The following is a 14,129-nucleotide window of genomic DNA, read 5'->3' as shown; positions in this document are numbered from 1 at the left end:
GACCGACTACTCAAGTCGCTTCCGGTTCAAGTTGCTCTCATCTCTCTGTTTGTTTTTTTTTTCCATCCGTTCATTCGCAGACTTCGCTGGCAGGTGGGACCGGACAGCTTACCGTCTTTTTCTTAGATCAGATAATTTTGAGACTTGAGAGGGAAATTTAAAATACGCTGTCGCGTATGTTCTGTGCTTTTTTCTCTTGAAATCTCGTGTTCTAAACCGGCAAGGTTTCTGATTTATGGTGTGAATGCAATGGCTATCATGATTTTAGGGTGCCTTTGGTTTAACCGTGAGCTGTGAAAAAGTTGCTGTCAAATGAGCCGTGAGCTGCGTGAGCTGTCTGCTGTCAGATATCTGCTGTGAAAAATCTTCTGTGAGATGGCTGCTGTGAAAAAGTTGAAAGTTGTTTGGTTCAAACTGCTGTAAGTTGTCGACCGTAAAAAAGTTATATATTATGTTTATGCAAATTGACGGTATACATTATTTCTTTGTAATGACCAAATTTTTTTTCCTTTAAATCTTTATTTTTATATATATGAAAATATTTGGAGTTAACTTTTTTTATTCTTTTTTATTTTTATTTTTCTATATATGAAAATCTTTATTTTCTTATATATAAAAAAGAATTGAAAGGGTATATATGTGACCAATAATAGGTGTGTAGTTTTCGCAAATTCGGAAAAGCTGCAAAAGTAAGGTACAACCTGCTTTCAAATTTGTACTATAGAAAAGCTAGCTTTTTCAAAGCAGTTATAGAAAAACTGAACTCCTTTGATTCAGTGTCTATTTTCTGAAAATAGAAGCAGATTCAAAAAACTCAACCAAACGCAACCAAACGCAGCTTTAGTATTGTTAGGATAGCTGGTCTAAGAGATGTAACAAAAGAAAGATATGCTGATGTTAGTTGGATGTGGTGAAGTGTTGGATGAATAATGCCAGAACGAGGCTGAGCAAATATAACATGATAATTTTATGGATTAAGAGTTAAAGACAGAGCAGAGAGAGCTGAAAACATCGAGCAACCGTTTTTTTAAATGAGAAAAGGAGGAGAAAGACAAGTACTCCGACGGCAGCTCCGGCGTGTATTTTCAAGTAGTGCTGGCCAGAGAGAGAAATGGATGGGAGCGGTACAATACATTGGAACAAAATTTTTCATGGGTGCTCCTCAAGCACCCGAAGCCAAGTTGGGCACCCGGTGCAGAGGGAGAAAAGGGTAGGATGTGACCTCAATCTCGGGAAAGAAAGCAGGGGTGGGAAGAAAAAGGTAATATTTGGGTCCTACCGTAGCACAGGATAAGAAGCTAAACGCTAGAGATTTTTTACTAGACCGGCTATATATGACGTGGCCTGGTAAAAGATTATACGCTAGAGTTGCTCTGACAAACTATAGCGTCTTTTCTTATCCTTTTAAAACATCCGTCTAAGGGTTAATTAGGTGAAAATTTATGTTTGGTCTAAGCTCACCTTTTTTTCCCCACAACATCGTGAGGATGTCCTTGACTCCGTGGGCTTCATAATCTCCCGTGCTTAAACAAGTTAGACGAGATTATGCTATTATTTATGACGTTAAGCATCGAAAAAGGGGGAGGGTACTTCCCTTCTAAAAGGTTCCCTACTTATCTGTCACATACTTATTCTAATGTTAGTTTAGCAATAATCAAGCTTAATAAGAAAAGGAGAGAAAAAATAGGGTGATAATAAAACCACTCCGACAGGAAAATAACTGCTGCATCGACCCATGCTCCCGCAACACAAGAAAAGCAGCCAGCTTCGTTCAGCTCCGAGAAAGCTTCGAGCCAGGGCCGAGGAGGCGATGGTCGGAATCTTCTCTAGGTTCTCCGCCGGCGCCCATCGCCGCTCCAAGAGCGTAGCCGTGAGTTCTCTTCTCCCTTCGCCCTCCTCCTCCTCTCCCTATGGCGCCCACTTGTACTTCCATGTCGTTTCTGCTGTAATTTACTTCCCCAAGTCCAAGAAGGGATCTGCTTGTATATAACCATATCAGGTCAACCCTAGGTTAGCGTTAGTTTTATGAAGCCATCCAAGACTCAGATTTGAGCTGGTTTGGTTTGATCCCGTACTCGTTCATGGGTAGATTCTGCTGTCTCCAGCACTCGGTAGCTCGCCCTTTTCTGTTCCTCTTCTGATTCTTCAAAATCGGATGCTTTTAGCATGTTTTTTCTTCTGGTTTTAGGTAATCTTAGTTCGAAAAGATAGAATCGGTATTAATCGACCTTGTTGCTTCCCAAAAATTGGAGAAAGTTGCGAGCTTGTTTTGTCTCCATATTTGTCCATGAGAAATTTACGCAGTCAAGTTGTTTGTTTGTTTGTTTTGACTCGGTTAAGCAAGGAATTAGTAATTCCCATCTTATTTGGATTAATCTTGCCTGATTGCTGGGGGATTTCGTTTTGATGGTGCAGGAGGTTGTGGAGACGCTGGCACCCAACATGAGTACCGGAGAGTCTGACACGGCAGCTGTTCCTGCAGAGAGTCCTCACGGTATTGAGGTTGGCTTTGAGTTCAAGCCAGTGGAGCGCCCTGTGGAGCCTGTCAATCTTGATCAACCATTGAAATGCCCACTTCCTGAGCCGTCTATACTGCATGTAAGCCGTCCTCTTGGTGCCTATAGCCCAAATTGCACGAGAGAATCACGTTGCTGACAAAGACGACTGTATCAGTGAACTTCTTATGTTGCAGAATTTAGAATTAAAACCACATTAGCTAACTTTCTTGTGGTGCAGGATGTAGTGTTAAACCGTATAAGTGAACTTTCTCGTGTTGCAGAATTTAAGTGTTACACTAACAACAAGCTTTCAATTCTTGTGTTACCTTTATCATTAATAATCTGCTCTTATAAGCTTGAAGTTCAGCATTTCCCTTTTAGCAAAAGCATCATACAATGCAAACTTATTGTTGCCTAATTGGTCTTACTTGATTGATGTATGCTAGTATAGGATGGGAGGATATGAAAAGAAAACATGTCTTCAGTGTTAAGTAGAGACCATACTAAACTTTCTTGTGTTGCAGACTTCAGTGTCGAATCATATTAGCAAAATTCCTTTTGTTGCAGAAATTAGTGTTACAACAACAACAAACATGCCAGATCTTATCTTACCTTTCTCATTTACAATCTGCTCTCTTATATACTCGAAGTTCAACATTTCGTTTGTAGCAAAACATCAGATCATTCAAACTTATTGTTCCCTTATTGGTTTTCATTGATGATGGTCTGCTGGATGCTAGGATGGGAGGATATGGAAGGAGAAAATGTCTTCAGTCAGCGCGAGGGTGAGGACAGACTTGCCGGTCGTGCAGGAAGGGTCGCAGCTCGAGTCTGACAGCAGCAGTACAAGGTCGAGATCTGCAGTTCCAAGACGCGCGATATTGCCCTCCGTAAGTGCCCCTGAGCACAACATCCGAGCTCTTCTTGACGAGTGTGATGTCCCTGTGGGTTCTGCAGAATGAGCTTGAGTTGGGCGTTACCATCATATTGTAGTTTCCATCTTGACTGTGTTGTGCCCCCGGCATGTATCTCTTCCACATGTCAGGTGGCACGAGCTGAGCTATATACAGCAATGTTACGTCGAAAAAAACTGGAACTACACTGCATAATTTTTGTGTGGATTGTATCTATAAAATACGATTAAGGGCATTTGGGGGAAGATACAGCGCATGTATTGAAGGCAATGGTTACTGAGATGCTTTGTTTTGTGTTGGCCTGTTGGGTGATTCTGTTGTTTGTAATTTTACTTTGTTGAGTGCCATCGTGCTCGTGCATGCGGCTCAATGAAACGAACCATTTTTTTTTTGCAACCTGTAGTAGCAAAATTGGTGCCGGTTTTGCCTTCTGGCGATGATGTATCTGGAAGCGAGCGGTTTCTCGGTTGTGACAATAAGCGGAAACGTTCTTCGTTACCTTTCTTTGTGCTAATGATTCAACCTGCAGAAGAGCCCGTGTACACGAACATTTTTGGATTGTGAGAACCGACGGCGCACGACATTGTTGTGGACGAGTGCATCGCAGAACATTGGTGGAAGAAACTGATCATTCATTCACTGCCTGATCCGTGATACAGCTAAAAAAAACTGTAAAACAACGCCCAGACAAGTGTCACAAAACAGCCTCTATTGATTATTAGTCAGTGAATCAGACCATTGCAGGCAAATGTACGTTCACCAAAACTGCCAGCTTGCTGTGTGTGACCTACCGCCAAAGTTTCTGTCACCACACGTAATCCTCATCCCTTATAAGTTATCATCGCCTACCACCAACATACCCCCTAGTGAGCAGCAAAGAATAACAACGGAGCAGATACGCGCCTGCCCCATTAGGCAATCTTATCCAGGGAAAAAAACACAGTATATGCCACGGCAAAAGGGGCTGAACGCAAAAAATGGTCATCCTAACTACTAAGCATTCTGCTTTGGCTCCTCACCGGCCAATCTTTTCCGCTGCTGGTGCTCGGCAACCTTGTAATCCACGACCTCACGGAACAGGCCTGGAGTGAGCTTGCAGTCCTTGCTGCCATACACTGCAGCCTGGACGCTCGCCATCATCTTTGCAATCTCTCTTCCAGAGAAGCCCTCGGTTTTGGCAGCTGCCTCTCGGATCAGGTCATCCGTGATGCCCTTCACCTCAATCTTCTGGGGCTGGCCTCGGAAGAACCGGAGCCAGCTCTTCTCGTGCTTGTCGCCGGCTTTGACAATGTACTTGTCCAGGTACAGCTTCAGGATCTTGAATCGCTCGTCTTCCCCAGGGAGGGGGAATTCAAGGACCTCATCGATACGGTCAGCAACAGCAGAGTCAAGGTCACCGGGCCTGTTGGTGGCCAGTGCAAGGACAACGTCCTTGGATTGATCACCTGTGCGGAAGAGGAGAGCGTTCAGCGCACTCCTTTGAGCTTCACTCATGTAAGTCTTGTTCCGCCTGCAGGGTACAAAAAATCAGTCTGAGATGTCACTACAGTTTGCAAGTGAAGGATGAGAAAAGAGGCCTGAAATATAATAAGATATTATAACATGCTAGATCAAGACAGCTCAATTCTTTTGGTATATAGGGAGATGACACTATAGTTGAATGGTGCCAGAAAATAATTGGTGCGCTATGCTTCTTTTGCAATATACTAACAGGTGCCTTACAGAGCCACACACAATTATTACAAGTTGCAACTTCTTTTATCTGATAGCTAAAGGATAGCAAATAGAGATATGCTGGTATGCATGAGGCATTATTCTGTTAACCAATGTGAACTGGGCTACGTTGGACTGTACAGGACTCGGTATTTCCACAAAACTAAGCTGTGAAACGACCATACTGGCAAAAGCAAGCAGCAAACTCGTTTATAAGGAGGGTGACTGCGATTGTGATGTGATGAATGATTACGTACAAGCATTGAAAATATCGACGATAGATCTGAATTATCAATCAATCATGAAAACTATATTGTATCAGCCATGCTATAAGACATCTTAGAAGAAAATTGGACTTTCTGAAATAATTATGATACTGCAAATTTAAATGGTGCCGTGGAGGTTCAAACAAGAGAAGTATCTGAAGATTTGGTTCACTTACTCGCACAAGAAAGCATCAGCTTCATCAATGAAGAGGAGTAAACCCCTATTAGATTTCTTCGCCCAGTCAAACAACTGATGAATCTTGGTGACTGCTTGTGATCCCAATGGTGCAACATCTCCACCAGTCATTAGTGCGTAATCTAATCCCTGTAAATGGTCACAACATTAGAGGGATAGCAATAATACCAGCATTTTCATTAGTGTTAACATGGGTACAGTCTATGAGGCATACAGATTTGCGAGCTAGTTCTCGTGCTGCCATTGTTTTCCCTGTGCCAGGAGGCCCATAGAAAAGCATGTTCCTGAAAGGAGCTTGATGAAGTTTTGTATTGGCTGTGGCATTAGCAAGCTGCTTCACTCTCTTTTGGAGAGAAGGATTTAGAATAACATCACCAAACCCATTCCCATTCTTCCCCAGGTTGCTTCCATTCTTCAGTTTGCTAGTCAGGGTACTCGTAGCACGTGCGAAGGAACCAGACCAGGGATACCTCCCTCTTGATGACTCCCTTACCAATGATGGCTGACCTAGAATACGGTCAACATAGCCCCAGATTACTCTTGCACCCTCCCTGAGGAAAATATGTGAATATATGTAAGGATATTAAAATTAGAAGAAAAAAAAGAAAACAAAACGAAAATATTTAAGGTGCAAATGAGAAGTAAAAAATGATGATATAGTATATTCATCAATAATTAACATGAAGAATAAGATCTTTATCCTTGTTCTAAAATGCATGCCAATCTTGAAGAAAAATGTGGTCAATACAGGAATCAGCCAAAGCAAACAAAACGAGCAAATTTAGTGGAAGCATAGTGAGAAGTTACAATGTGACTGTATTTCTAAAATTCCGGTGTAATTCTAGCGTCATAGTTGATATTCCTTGACTTTACAAGTTAAATGTGGATTACAGCAGCAGTTCCGTAAATGTGGATTTCCTTCACTACTACTAACAAAACACTAAGAAATATCAAAGTTATTACAACTAAAGCCTGCTTCAAAACTACAGGGTGTGCGTTGGCACTATGGCTTTTCAGCCTCTGCTCAACTAGAATACCAAAAATCAAAATATAGACCACACTATTTACGAACTTTACCTTGTTGTGTATATCCCCGCAGCAAGTGCTGTTAAACCTCCAATGGCTACAGCTAGCTTATTTTGATCAGTCAATATCGTCCGCAAACCACCTGAAGGGGAAAACGGAAAGAAGATAGCACATAACAAAGGCATGAGAATGTTTCTCCGCTGATGTTTCATAATATAAGCATATAAACACCTCCAGCTTCACAAGGTTGCATACAATATAAATTAGGTAACATTATGCTGGTACCCACAGTACTATTCCCTAGGTGATACCTGATCCAAATACCAGTTTTAAATCAAAGTAATAAATCCGTGAAGTTTTATTAAATCACCTAATTTTTTTGTTACACAAACAGTAAAAATAGCTTATGATAAAGTAAGAACTGCAGAAATATCCAATAAGGAACTGTTCGCTCAGTGAGGCATACCTCCTATATGCTCAAAGGTTGTATTTATCACTTCGATCCACTTCTCCCTGTCAGCTTTTATCTGCTCCAAAAGCAATCGCCTCTTCACATCTTCAGTTTGTTTTGTTTCAATTACTCTTGCCTCCGCATCTGCCATGGATTTCAATTTAATAGTCGTCCGCATTATTTCTGCCTTTTCCTTCTCTGTCTGTCTCCGCTGTTCCTGGATTTGCTCCTCAGTTGCACGCCGGATCTGCTCTAGCCTAATCGCAGATTCCTCTTGCATCTTCACAAGCTCCTGATTCCTCACCCTCTGTGCCTCGTGCTCCGCCTGCAATCGCTTCCTTTTAAGCTCATCCTCATATTGAGCCATCTGTGACTTTATTTTAGCTCGCTGTTGATCAAGTTTTTTAGTTTCTTCATAATCTATCCGTTTTTTCTCCTGCAAAAATGGCTCATGTTACAAAAGAAGAGCATCTAATCCGTGACCTAACAAAGCACAAATGAGAATACAGTAAGTTACACTGATGTAATACAACTCCCTCAAATTAAAAAAAAAAACATGTGCCTTCCTAGGATGTTTGCTGCAAAAAAATCACTTTCACCAAAATATTTTACAAATATACAGCCACATGAAAATCATAGCAAAAAAAATTTTCTTGAAAAAAACTATGTTCTGGAGACTTTCTGCGAGCAAAATGACACATTAAACATCAATTTACTGTAAACACCAATTTAGCATCTCTGCATCACAGATCCACACGATTCGTTGAATAAATATGCATGGCATGATCTGAAATACTTTTAATGAGTAAGAGACCAATGCACAGACATGAACTCAATTGAAGTTAACTGCTAGCATAAGGCCAGACTTGTAAAATACCACCAAAAGGGAAGAGTAATGAATAACTATATCTAACATTTCATGTGCTGATTTCCTTCATTTGTATGGCAATCAGTCAAGAAGCTAAAGCCAAACAGGTCGTACATATAATATGGTCACACAAACCAGAATATCATAAAGAATCATTTGAAGCAGTTTGTTAACTACAACACAAAATAAAATCATAGCATCAATAGGAATGCACTATGGCTATTGGAGCAGATGACTTAAGAATTATCCATGGTGATTATGTACTTGCAAAGAATTATCCATGGCGATTATGTACTTGCAACGGTCAATGTGGAGATTCCACGAAGGCGTAGGATACACTAGAATTGTCCCTTAGCAATCTTAAAACCTTGAAACTATTTTTTACACAATAATTCTCCAAACTAGCTTACCGCAATTTCCTTGGGACTAAAAGGCTTTGCTTCTGTTAAGTTAGTTGGATGAAGTGCTAATTCGTCCAAAGCATCATGAACAACAAATTTAAAGGCCAACAGTGATGGGACGAGAGATGTCTCACAATCTCGAGCTGGGCCAGTGCCCTCTGCTCCTCGGCTTTCTTCGCAATGAATTCCTGCTGGCGCGTCTCCTCCTGCTTCTTCAGAAGCTCGAACAACTGCACGGCCACGGGTCAACACAGCCTCACGTCAAAATCCCGCCGCGGAACAAAAAAGAATATAATGAACGAGCGAGAAATCCCACCTTTTTGGGGTCCGACGCCTGCTTTAGCTTATTCAGCGCCTCCACCCCGCGCTCAAGCGGCGCGGGATCGAACCCCGCGGCACTCGTGCGAGGGTGCTGGGTCGAAACCCTCGGCGCCTCCTCCACGGCTTCCTCTCCCCGCCCTCCCGCCGGCGCCGGGTGCTGCTGATGCGGCGGCGGCGCGGCGGGGGCGGGGGCGGGGGCAGGGGCGGGGTGGGAGAAGCCCGGGAAGCGGAACGTGGTGCCGCCCCCCTCGGCGTGGGCACGCTCGGAGCAGAGCGCGACGGTGGCCCCCGCGGAGAAGGCCGCGGCCGCGGCCTTCGCGGCGGCGGCGGCGGCGGCCATGGCTGTGCGTCGTGGGTTTGGGCGAGTAGGGTTTAAGGCTGGCCGTCCGTCTCGATCAAAGCTGCGGTGTGGAGATGCGGCGTATTTGTGCGTTGCGGCGGGCGGTGCCGGTTCGGCAGGTCGGCTTGCGGCCCAAGAAGGCCGGCTTTTTTTTGCTTGCTTGTCTTGGGACCCAAAGCTGAAGCAGGAGAGGGGCTCTCCAGAGTTCGCCTGTGATATTTTTCAGGAGCACATTGTTGTTAGTGGCATATTGCGTCACATTATGATTCATGGTTAAACGCCATTATTTTTTATCATTCAAATGGTTTACCGTCTGTAAACATTGTTTACGGTTAACACGCGACGTCATTGCCAGCTTGACTATAAACTGTTCTTTTTCTGCGATGGTATTAACACTTTGTTGACTGTTCCATAATAAAACTAACACTTCGTTTGTTTACTCTCTGTAAACTTCGTCACCAGTAGTGTTATGCTTGCTTCTTTACAAGACCCAGCGGCAGGTAAAATGAGCTGTGGACCTTTTTATAACAGTGTTGAATGATAGAGTTGTGTTTCAGTTATAATTGTATAGGTAACTAATTATAATAAATTGACCATACAGCGTTTTAATAGGATAGTAGCCCTGAAAAATGAAGAGGAGAATGGTAATTAGGCCAATTGACCTCTCTTTGGGCCTCCATCCTCTTTGTCATGTTACTATACATGAACTGTGTATGATCCAGCCCATCTCAACAGTCCTTTCACCATTGCCTTTTCTATTTTATTTTTTTAGGTTGGGCTAGGAGGTCTGGCATTTGTAAAGAAAAATATATGAATAGCAAGCCTATGTTTTGATCTGAACCCAGGTATATTAATATTGATCTCCTGACCCCTAACCCAATGTAAGAGTCTTTTATAAGAAAAATAGAGATATAAACATTCACATAGGCATGCAAATTGGTGACCCTTAGATACACCCTCTTTAGTTCAAATATTTATACTACTTTTCTAAAATAGAACCTCATTTTGAAGAAGTAACACAAATATTTAAACTAAAGAGAGTTGGAGGTACACCTAAAAATCACCAATTTACATTCATACATTCATATATACGCGCCGAAGGATGCATAGAACACCCATCCTACCCCATGCTGATAACCAAAAAATCAAGAAACATCACAATCACATAGCCCACTGATGAATTATGATCTCCCTACCACAAGGCACTGCATGTTGTTACGTCTCTTACTCTGACATGCTCACTGCTCAGTAAACAGGTTTGCTTTCTTTTTAACATTAGTTGCGTTGTTCTTTTTAGCCGATCATAAGCAAACTTTTGGGTGGAGGCGTGAAAATATGATTCACACGCAAGGGTTCAAATTATGAGAGATGTATGTAGCCGTTACTTGGAGTATCCGATACAACCATAAAAAAAATGGTTTTAATGAGCAGCAGCAAAAATAAAACGCCTTGCGATTATGTGATTGGTAGAATTTTGTTGACCCTTTCTGAAAGAGAAAATAGAGAAAAGAAACGGTCCATCGTTTGTCTCTGTCTCAAGAAAAGGGAGGGGGGGAGTTCAGTGAGTACTTCTCTAGTTTTCCCATTGCTTGCACCCGTTTCAGTAAGATCGTATTCGGTCGTTCCGGATTGAATCATGGAACGGATTCGCTCTTGGAGGGGAATAAGTGGATCCGGTTGTGTCACTCGATCCGGGAGGGTCGTTCCCGAGATCAAGACGTGAGAATTGATTTCTGGTCGTTAAGAGACCGGAATAGCCAAAACGGGTTGGAATAAACTAAGGCCGGCTCTATTCTGATCCGAATCAAATGGCTATTTTGTGTTAAGCCAGATTTTAAATCGGATGAAATCAATCCGTGCGGAATGTGCAGGGGTGGAGCTACAGTGAAGCGTCGTTGTCAGCTGGTCGTTCCGATAGAATCGAACGAGGCCTAGAAGAAGTTTCTAGGTTTCTACCGTATTGTTTACCAATGTGCGCGAAATATTTCTTTTAAAACGACAAAGATGTGCCTAGAGCTGTGTCATTCCATCCTCGCAGAGAAGTGTCTCTGTCATACAAAGTTTCAGGACGCGATGGCAATCGGCAAACATGTCTACTGTAGCACTGGTAGGGTGGGCCCACATTGTCAGCCTCCAGCCTGGACGGCTTTTGGTGCTTGCCCCGCTGGCCATGGACCTTATCCTCAGCCTAATCAGTTTGCCACGGCGTCGTCTCCGCCCAGCTGCCATTTGCCCGCTCCAACTCCTGGATGACATCCAACACCTCAAGAAAATCCCAGCGCTGCTCCTCAGCCACAAATCTTTTGCATGTGGGACCCATTTGGGGCGGTGCCCATGTCTGCAACTCTGCGTCCAGTTCGGCGAGATCGAGCAAGACGACCATGGTGGCGAGAGAGACATGGGATTTTTTTTTACTCGCCACGGTAACAGATTCTTGCGAACACTACAGCTCTATGTGGCCACCGGCCGCGGTTCGGCGATGGTAGTTTCGTCACACCGCCTGCGCTGCACCGCACGCCGATGGTGCTAGCATGGTGGGAGGTTTAGTTTTGTCCCAGGCGCAGTCGCACCAGGTCGCCACGCCGAGAACCGCCGCGCCGGCGACGGTGCCGGCGCAGGCGCTGGAGAAGAGGCTGAGGGAGCAGGCCGCGCCATGCGGCACGGCGGCGGCGGCCGTCTCGGCGCGGAGCGTGGACGATGTCAGGACAGCGCACGCGCGGCACATCAAGCTGGGCCTCGACCGCTCCCCGCGGCACGCGCGGCCGCTGCTCGCGGCGTGCGCGCTCTCGGGCTGGCCGGGCGGCATGGAGCTCGCGGCGTCCATCTTCGAGTCCCTCGACGAACCGGAGGCCTTCGACTACAACACCCTGATGCGCGGCCACGTCAGCAGCGGCCGCGGCGACCGCGACCCGTCGGCCGCGCTGCGGCTGTACGCTGACATGCTGGAGGCCGGCGTGGAGCCCGACAACTACACGTTCCCGTTCGTCCTCAAGGCGTGCGCGCAGCTCGCGGCCTTGCAAGAAGGGAGGCAGGTGACGGCTTCAGCTCGCACTCAACCAGCCAGCGTGCTCTTCTGCAATCGGTGACGAGCTGGGACGTGACATTTCTTGGTTTCCACTGGCAGCTGCAGGCGCACATCGTGAAGCTCGGGTTCCAGCACGACGAGCACGTGCAGAACAGCCTCATCAGCTTCTACGGTAAGTGCGGCGAGCCGGCGATGGCTCGCCTGGCGTTCGACCGGACGGAGGCCGAGGATCGAACGCCGGCTTCCTGGAGCGCGCTCCTCGCGGCGTACACGAGGGCCGGGCTGTGGGGCGACTGCCTCGAATCGTTCGGCGCGATGGTGCGGGAGGGGTGGAGGCCCGACGAGAGCTCCATGGTCAGCGCGCTCTCGGCGTGCGCGCACCTGGGCGCCTACGACGTCGGGCGGAGCATCCACTGCGCCCTGCTGAGGAACGCCACGAGGCTGAACACCATCATGGAGACGTCCCTGGTGGACATGTACGCCAAGTGCGGATGCATCGAGAAGGCCGCGGCGGTGTTCGACGCCATGGACGGCAAGAACGCGTGGGCGTACAGCGCCATGGTGTCCGGCCTGGCGCTGCACGGGGACGGGCGGAAGGCGCTGCAGGTGTTCGATGCGATGGTCCGGGAGGGCCAAGCGCCCGACGCGGCCGTGTACGTCGGCGTGCTCAACGCCTGCAGCCGCGCCGGGCTGCTCGAGGACGGGCTGCGGTGCTTCGACCGGATGCGGCTGGAGCACAAGGTCGCCCCCAACGCGCAGCACTACGGCTGCATGGTGGACCTGATGGCCCGCGCCGGGAGGCTGGGCGACGCGCGCGCGCTCATCGGGAGCATGCCCACGGGGCCGACGGGCACGGCCTGGCGGAGCCTGCTCAACGCGTGCCGGATCCACGGCGACCTGGGCCTCGCCGAGCGCGCCCTGCAGGAGCTGAGGCGCCTCGGCGCCGCCAACGCCGGCGACTACGTCATCGTCGCGGACATGCACGCCAGGGCCAAGAACTGGGACGCCGCGGCCGCGCTCCGGACAGAGGCGGCGGACGGGGGCCTCGCGCCGTCCCCCGGATTCAGCGCCGTGGAGGTGCGCGGCGAGGTGCACCGGTTCGTGTCCCAGGACATGTCCCACCCGCGGAGGCGCGACATCTACGAGATGCTCCACCAGATGGAGTGGCAGCTCCGGTTCGACGGCTACGAGCCCGACACGTCGGAGGTGGCGCTGGCCGTGGGCGAGGAGGAGAAGCGGCGCGTGGCCGCCGCGCACAGCCAGAAGCTGGCCATGGCGTTCGGCCTGCTGAGCACGCCGGAGGGGACGCCGGTGAGGGTCGTGACCAACCTCCGGATGAGCAAGGAGTGCCACGCGTACAGCGCGCTGATCTCAGAGATCTTCGGGCGGGAGATCGTCGTCAGGGACCGGAGCCGGTTCCACCGGTTCCGGCGCGGCGCGTGCACCTGCAGGGATCACTGGTAACGGCCTGGCGACTCTGATTGGTGGTGTAAATATGAACAACAATTTCTTCCTTTTTCGAATTATTATCAGTGTGTATGATTCCTTTTGCTGTGAATGGATTACATGGTACACATCTTTGAAGGAAATGATCATCAGTATAAAGTTCATTAAAGTGTTAGATGCACCCGCATGCATGTCTCCACCGGCACAATACAAATCAGAGCCACATGATCCTGCTGCTAAGTGCTATGGACCAGCATCTGAAGGCTTTGTTGGCACAGAGGGCACCTCAAACAGATGCTCTGCGTTCGGCCACGACAACTGATACCAAACCAACCAACCCCCTCGAGCTCTGGCCTACAGTTTTGCGCGGCATTAGTGCCTGAAAATGACAGGAGTTTACGTTCACAATAGCGCACTTTCACAATCAGCTGAACAAAAGCACACATTTAACAATGAGATTTTCTTTTCTTTTCTTTTTGCGACCGACGTTCTCGATCCTGTAGGCGAGGTTAAAAAGTCGTTAGGTCATTCCGGCACCATCAATAATTCTGCAGCCAACTTTCAAGAAACAATAATAAGTCAGCAGTGACCGCAGAGCTGGGAGCCTGGGACGGCTTCAGTGCTAGGAATGGACCATGAGTCCATGCGACCATGCCTAGCAAAA

At 47.1% G+C, this 14,129-nt stretch overlaps 3 protein-coding genes across 4 annotated transcripts; 2 read left to right on the top strand and 1 right to left on the bottom strand.

Moving 5' to 3' along the window:
• Positions 1-1,713: 1,713 nt before the first annotated feature.
• On the top strand, positions 1,714-3,714 carry LOC112889283. The gene is made up of 3 exons (XM_025955874.1): positions 1,714-1,870; positions 2,416-2,598; positions 3,239-3,714. Exons 1-3 carry the CDS (start codon positions 1,736-1,738, stop codon positions 3,458-3,460), a joined length of 540 nt encoding a protein of 179 aa, XP_025811659.1. The 5' UTR covers positions 1,714-1,735; the 3' UTR covers positions 3,461-3,714.
• A 390-nt stretch (positions 3,715-4,104) lies between these two features.
• LOC112885031 (ATPase family AAA domain-containing protein 3-B-like) lies at positions 4,105-9,063 on the bottom strand. The gene is made up of 7 exons (XM_025950703.1): positions 8,650-9,063; positions 8,468-8,563; positions 7,080-7,500; positions 6,665-6,755; positions 5,802-6,138; positions 5,568-5,716; positions 4,105-4,922 (listed from the first exon to the last, which is right to left on the bottom strand). Exons 1-7 carry the CDS (start codon positions 8,992-8,994, stop codon positions 4,406-4,408), a joined length of 1,956 nt encoding a protein of 651 aa, XP_025806488.1. The 5' UTR covers positions 8,995-9,063; the 3' UTR covers positions 4,105-4,405.
• A 2,233-nt stretch (positions 9,064-11,296) lies between these two features.
• On the top strand, positions 11,297-13,608 carry LOC112885040 (pentatricopeptide repeat-containing protein At1g31920). Of its 2 annotated transcripts, none has more exons than XM_025950722.1 (2): positions 11,297-12,026; positions 12,125-13,608. In XM_025950722.1, the coding sequence occupies exons 1-2, from the start codon at positions 11,526-11,528 to the stop codon at positions 13,481-13,483; spliced, it is 1,860 nt and encodes a 619-aa protein (XP_025806507.1). In that variant the 5' UTR covers positions 11,297-11,525; the 3' UTR covers positions 13,484-13,608. The 2 variants fall into 2 exon arrangements, with proteins under 2 accessions (XP_025806507.1, XP_025806500.1); XM_025950715.1 differs by having other exon boundaries at positions 11,301-12,026; positions 12,119-13,608.
• Positions 13,609-14,129: the final 521 nt, after the last annotated feature.

Source organism: Panicum hallii, chromosome 1 (assembly GCF_002211085.1).
Source record: "Panicum hallii strain FIL2 chromosome 1, PHallii_v3.1, whole genome shotgun sequence".
Classification (NCBI taxonomy): Eukaryota; Viridiplantae; Streptophyta; class Magnoliopsida; order Poales; family Poaceae; genus Panicum; species Panicum hallii.
The sequence above is the reverse complement of the archived record's forward strand: the minus strand, read 5'-3'. Positions and strand labels throughout refer to the sequence as shown.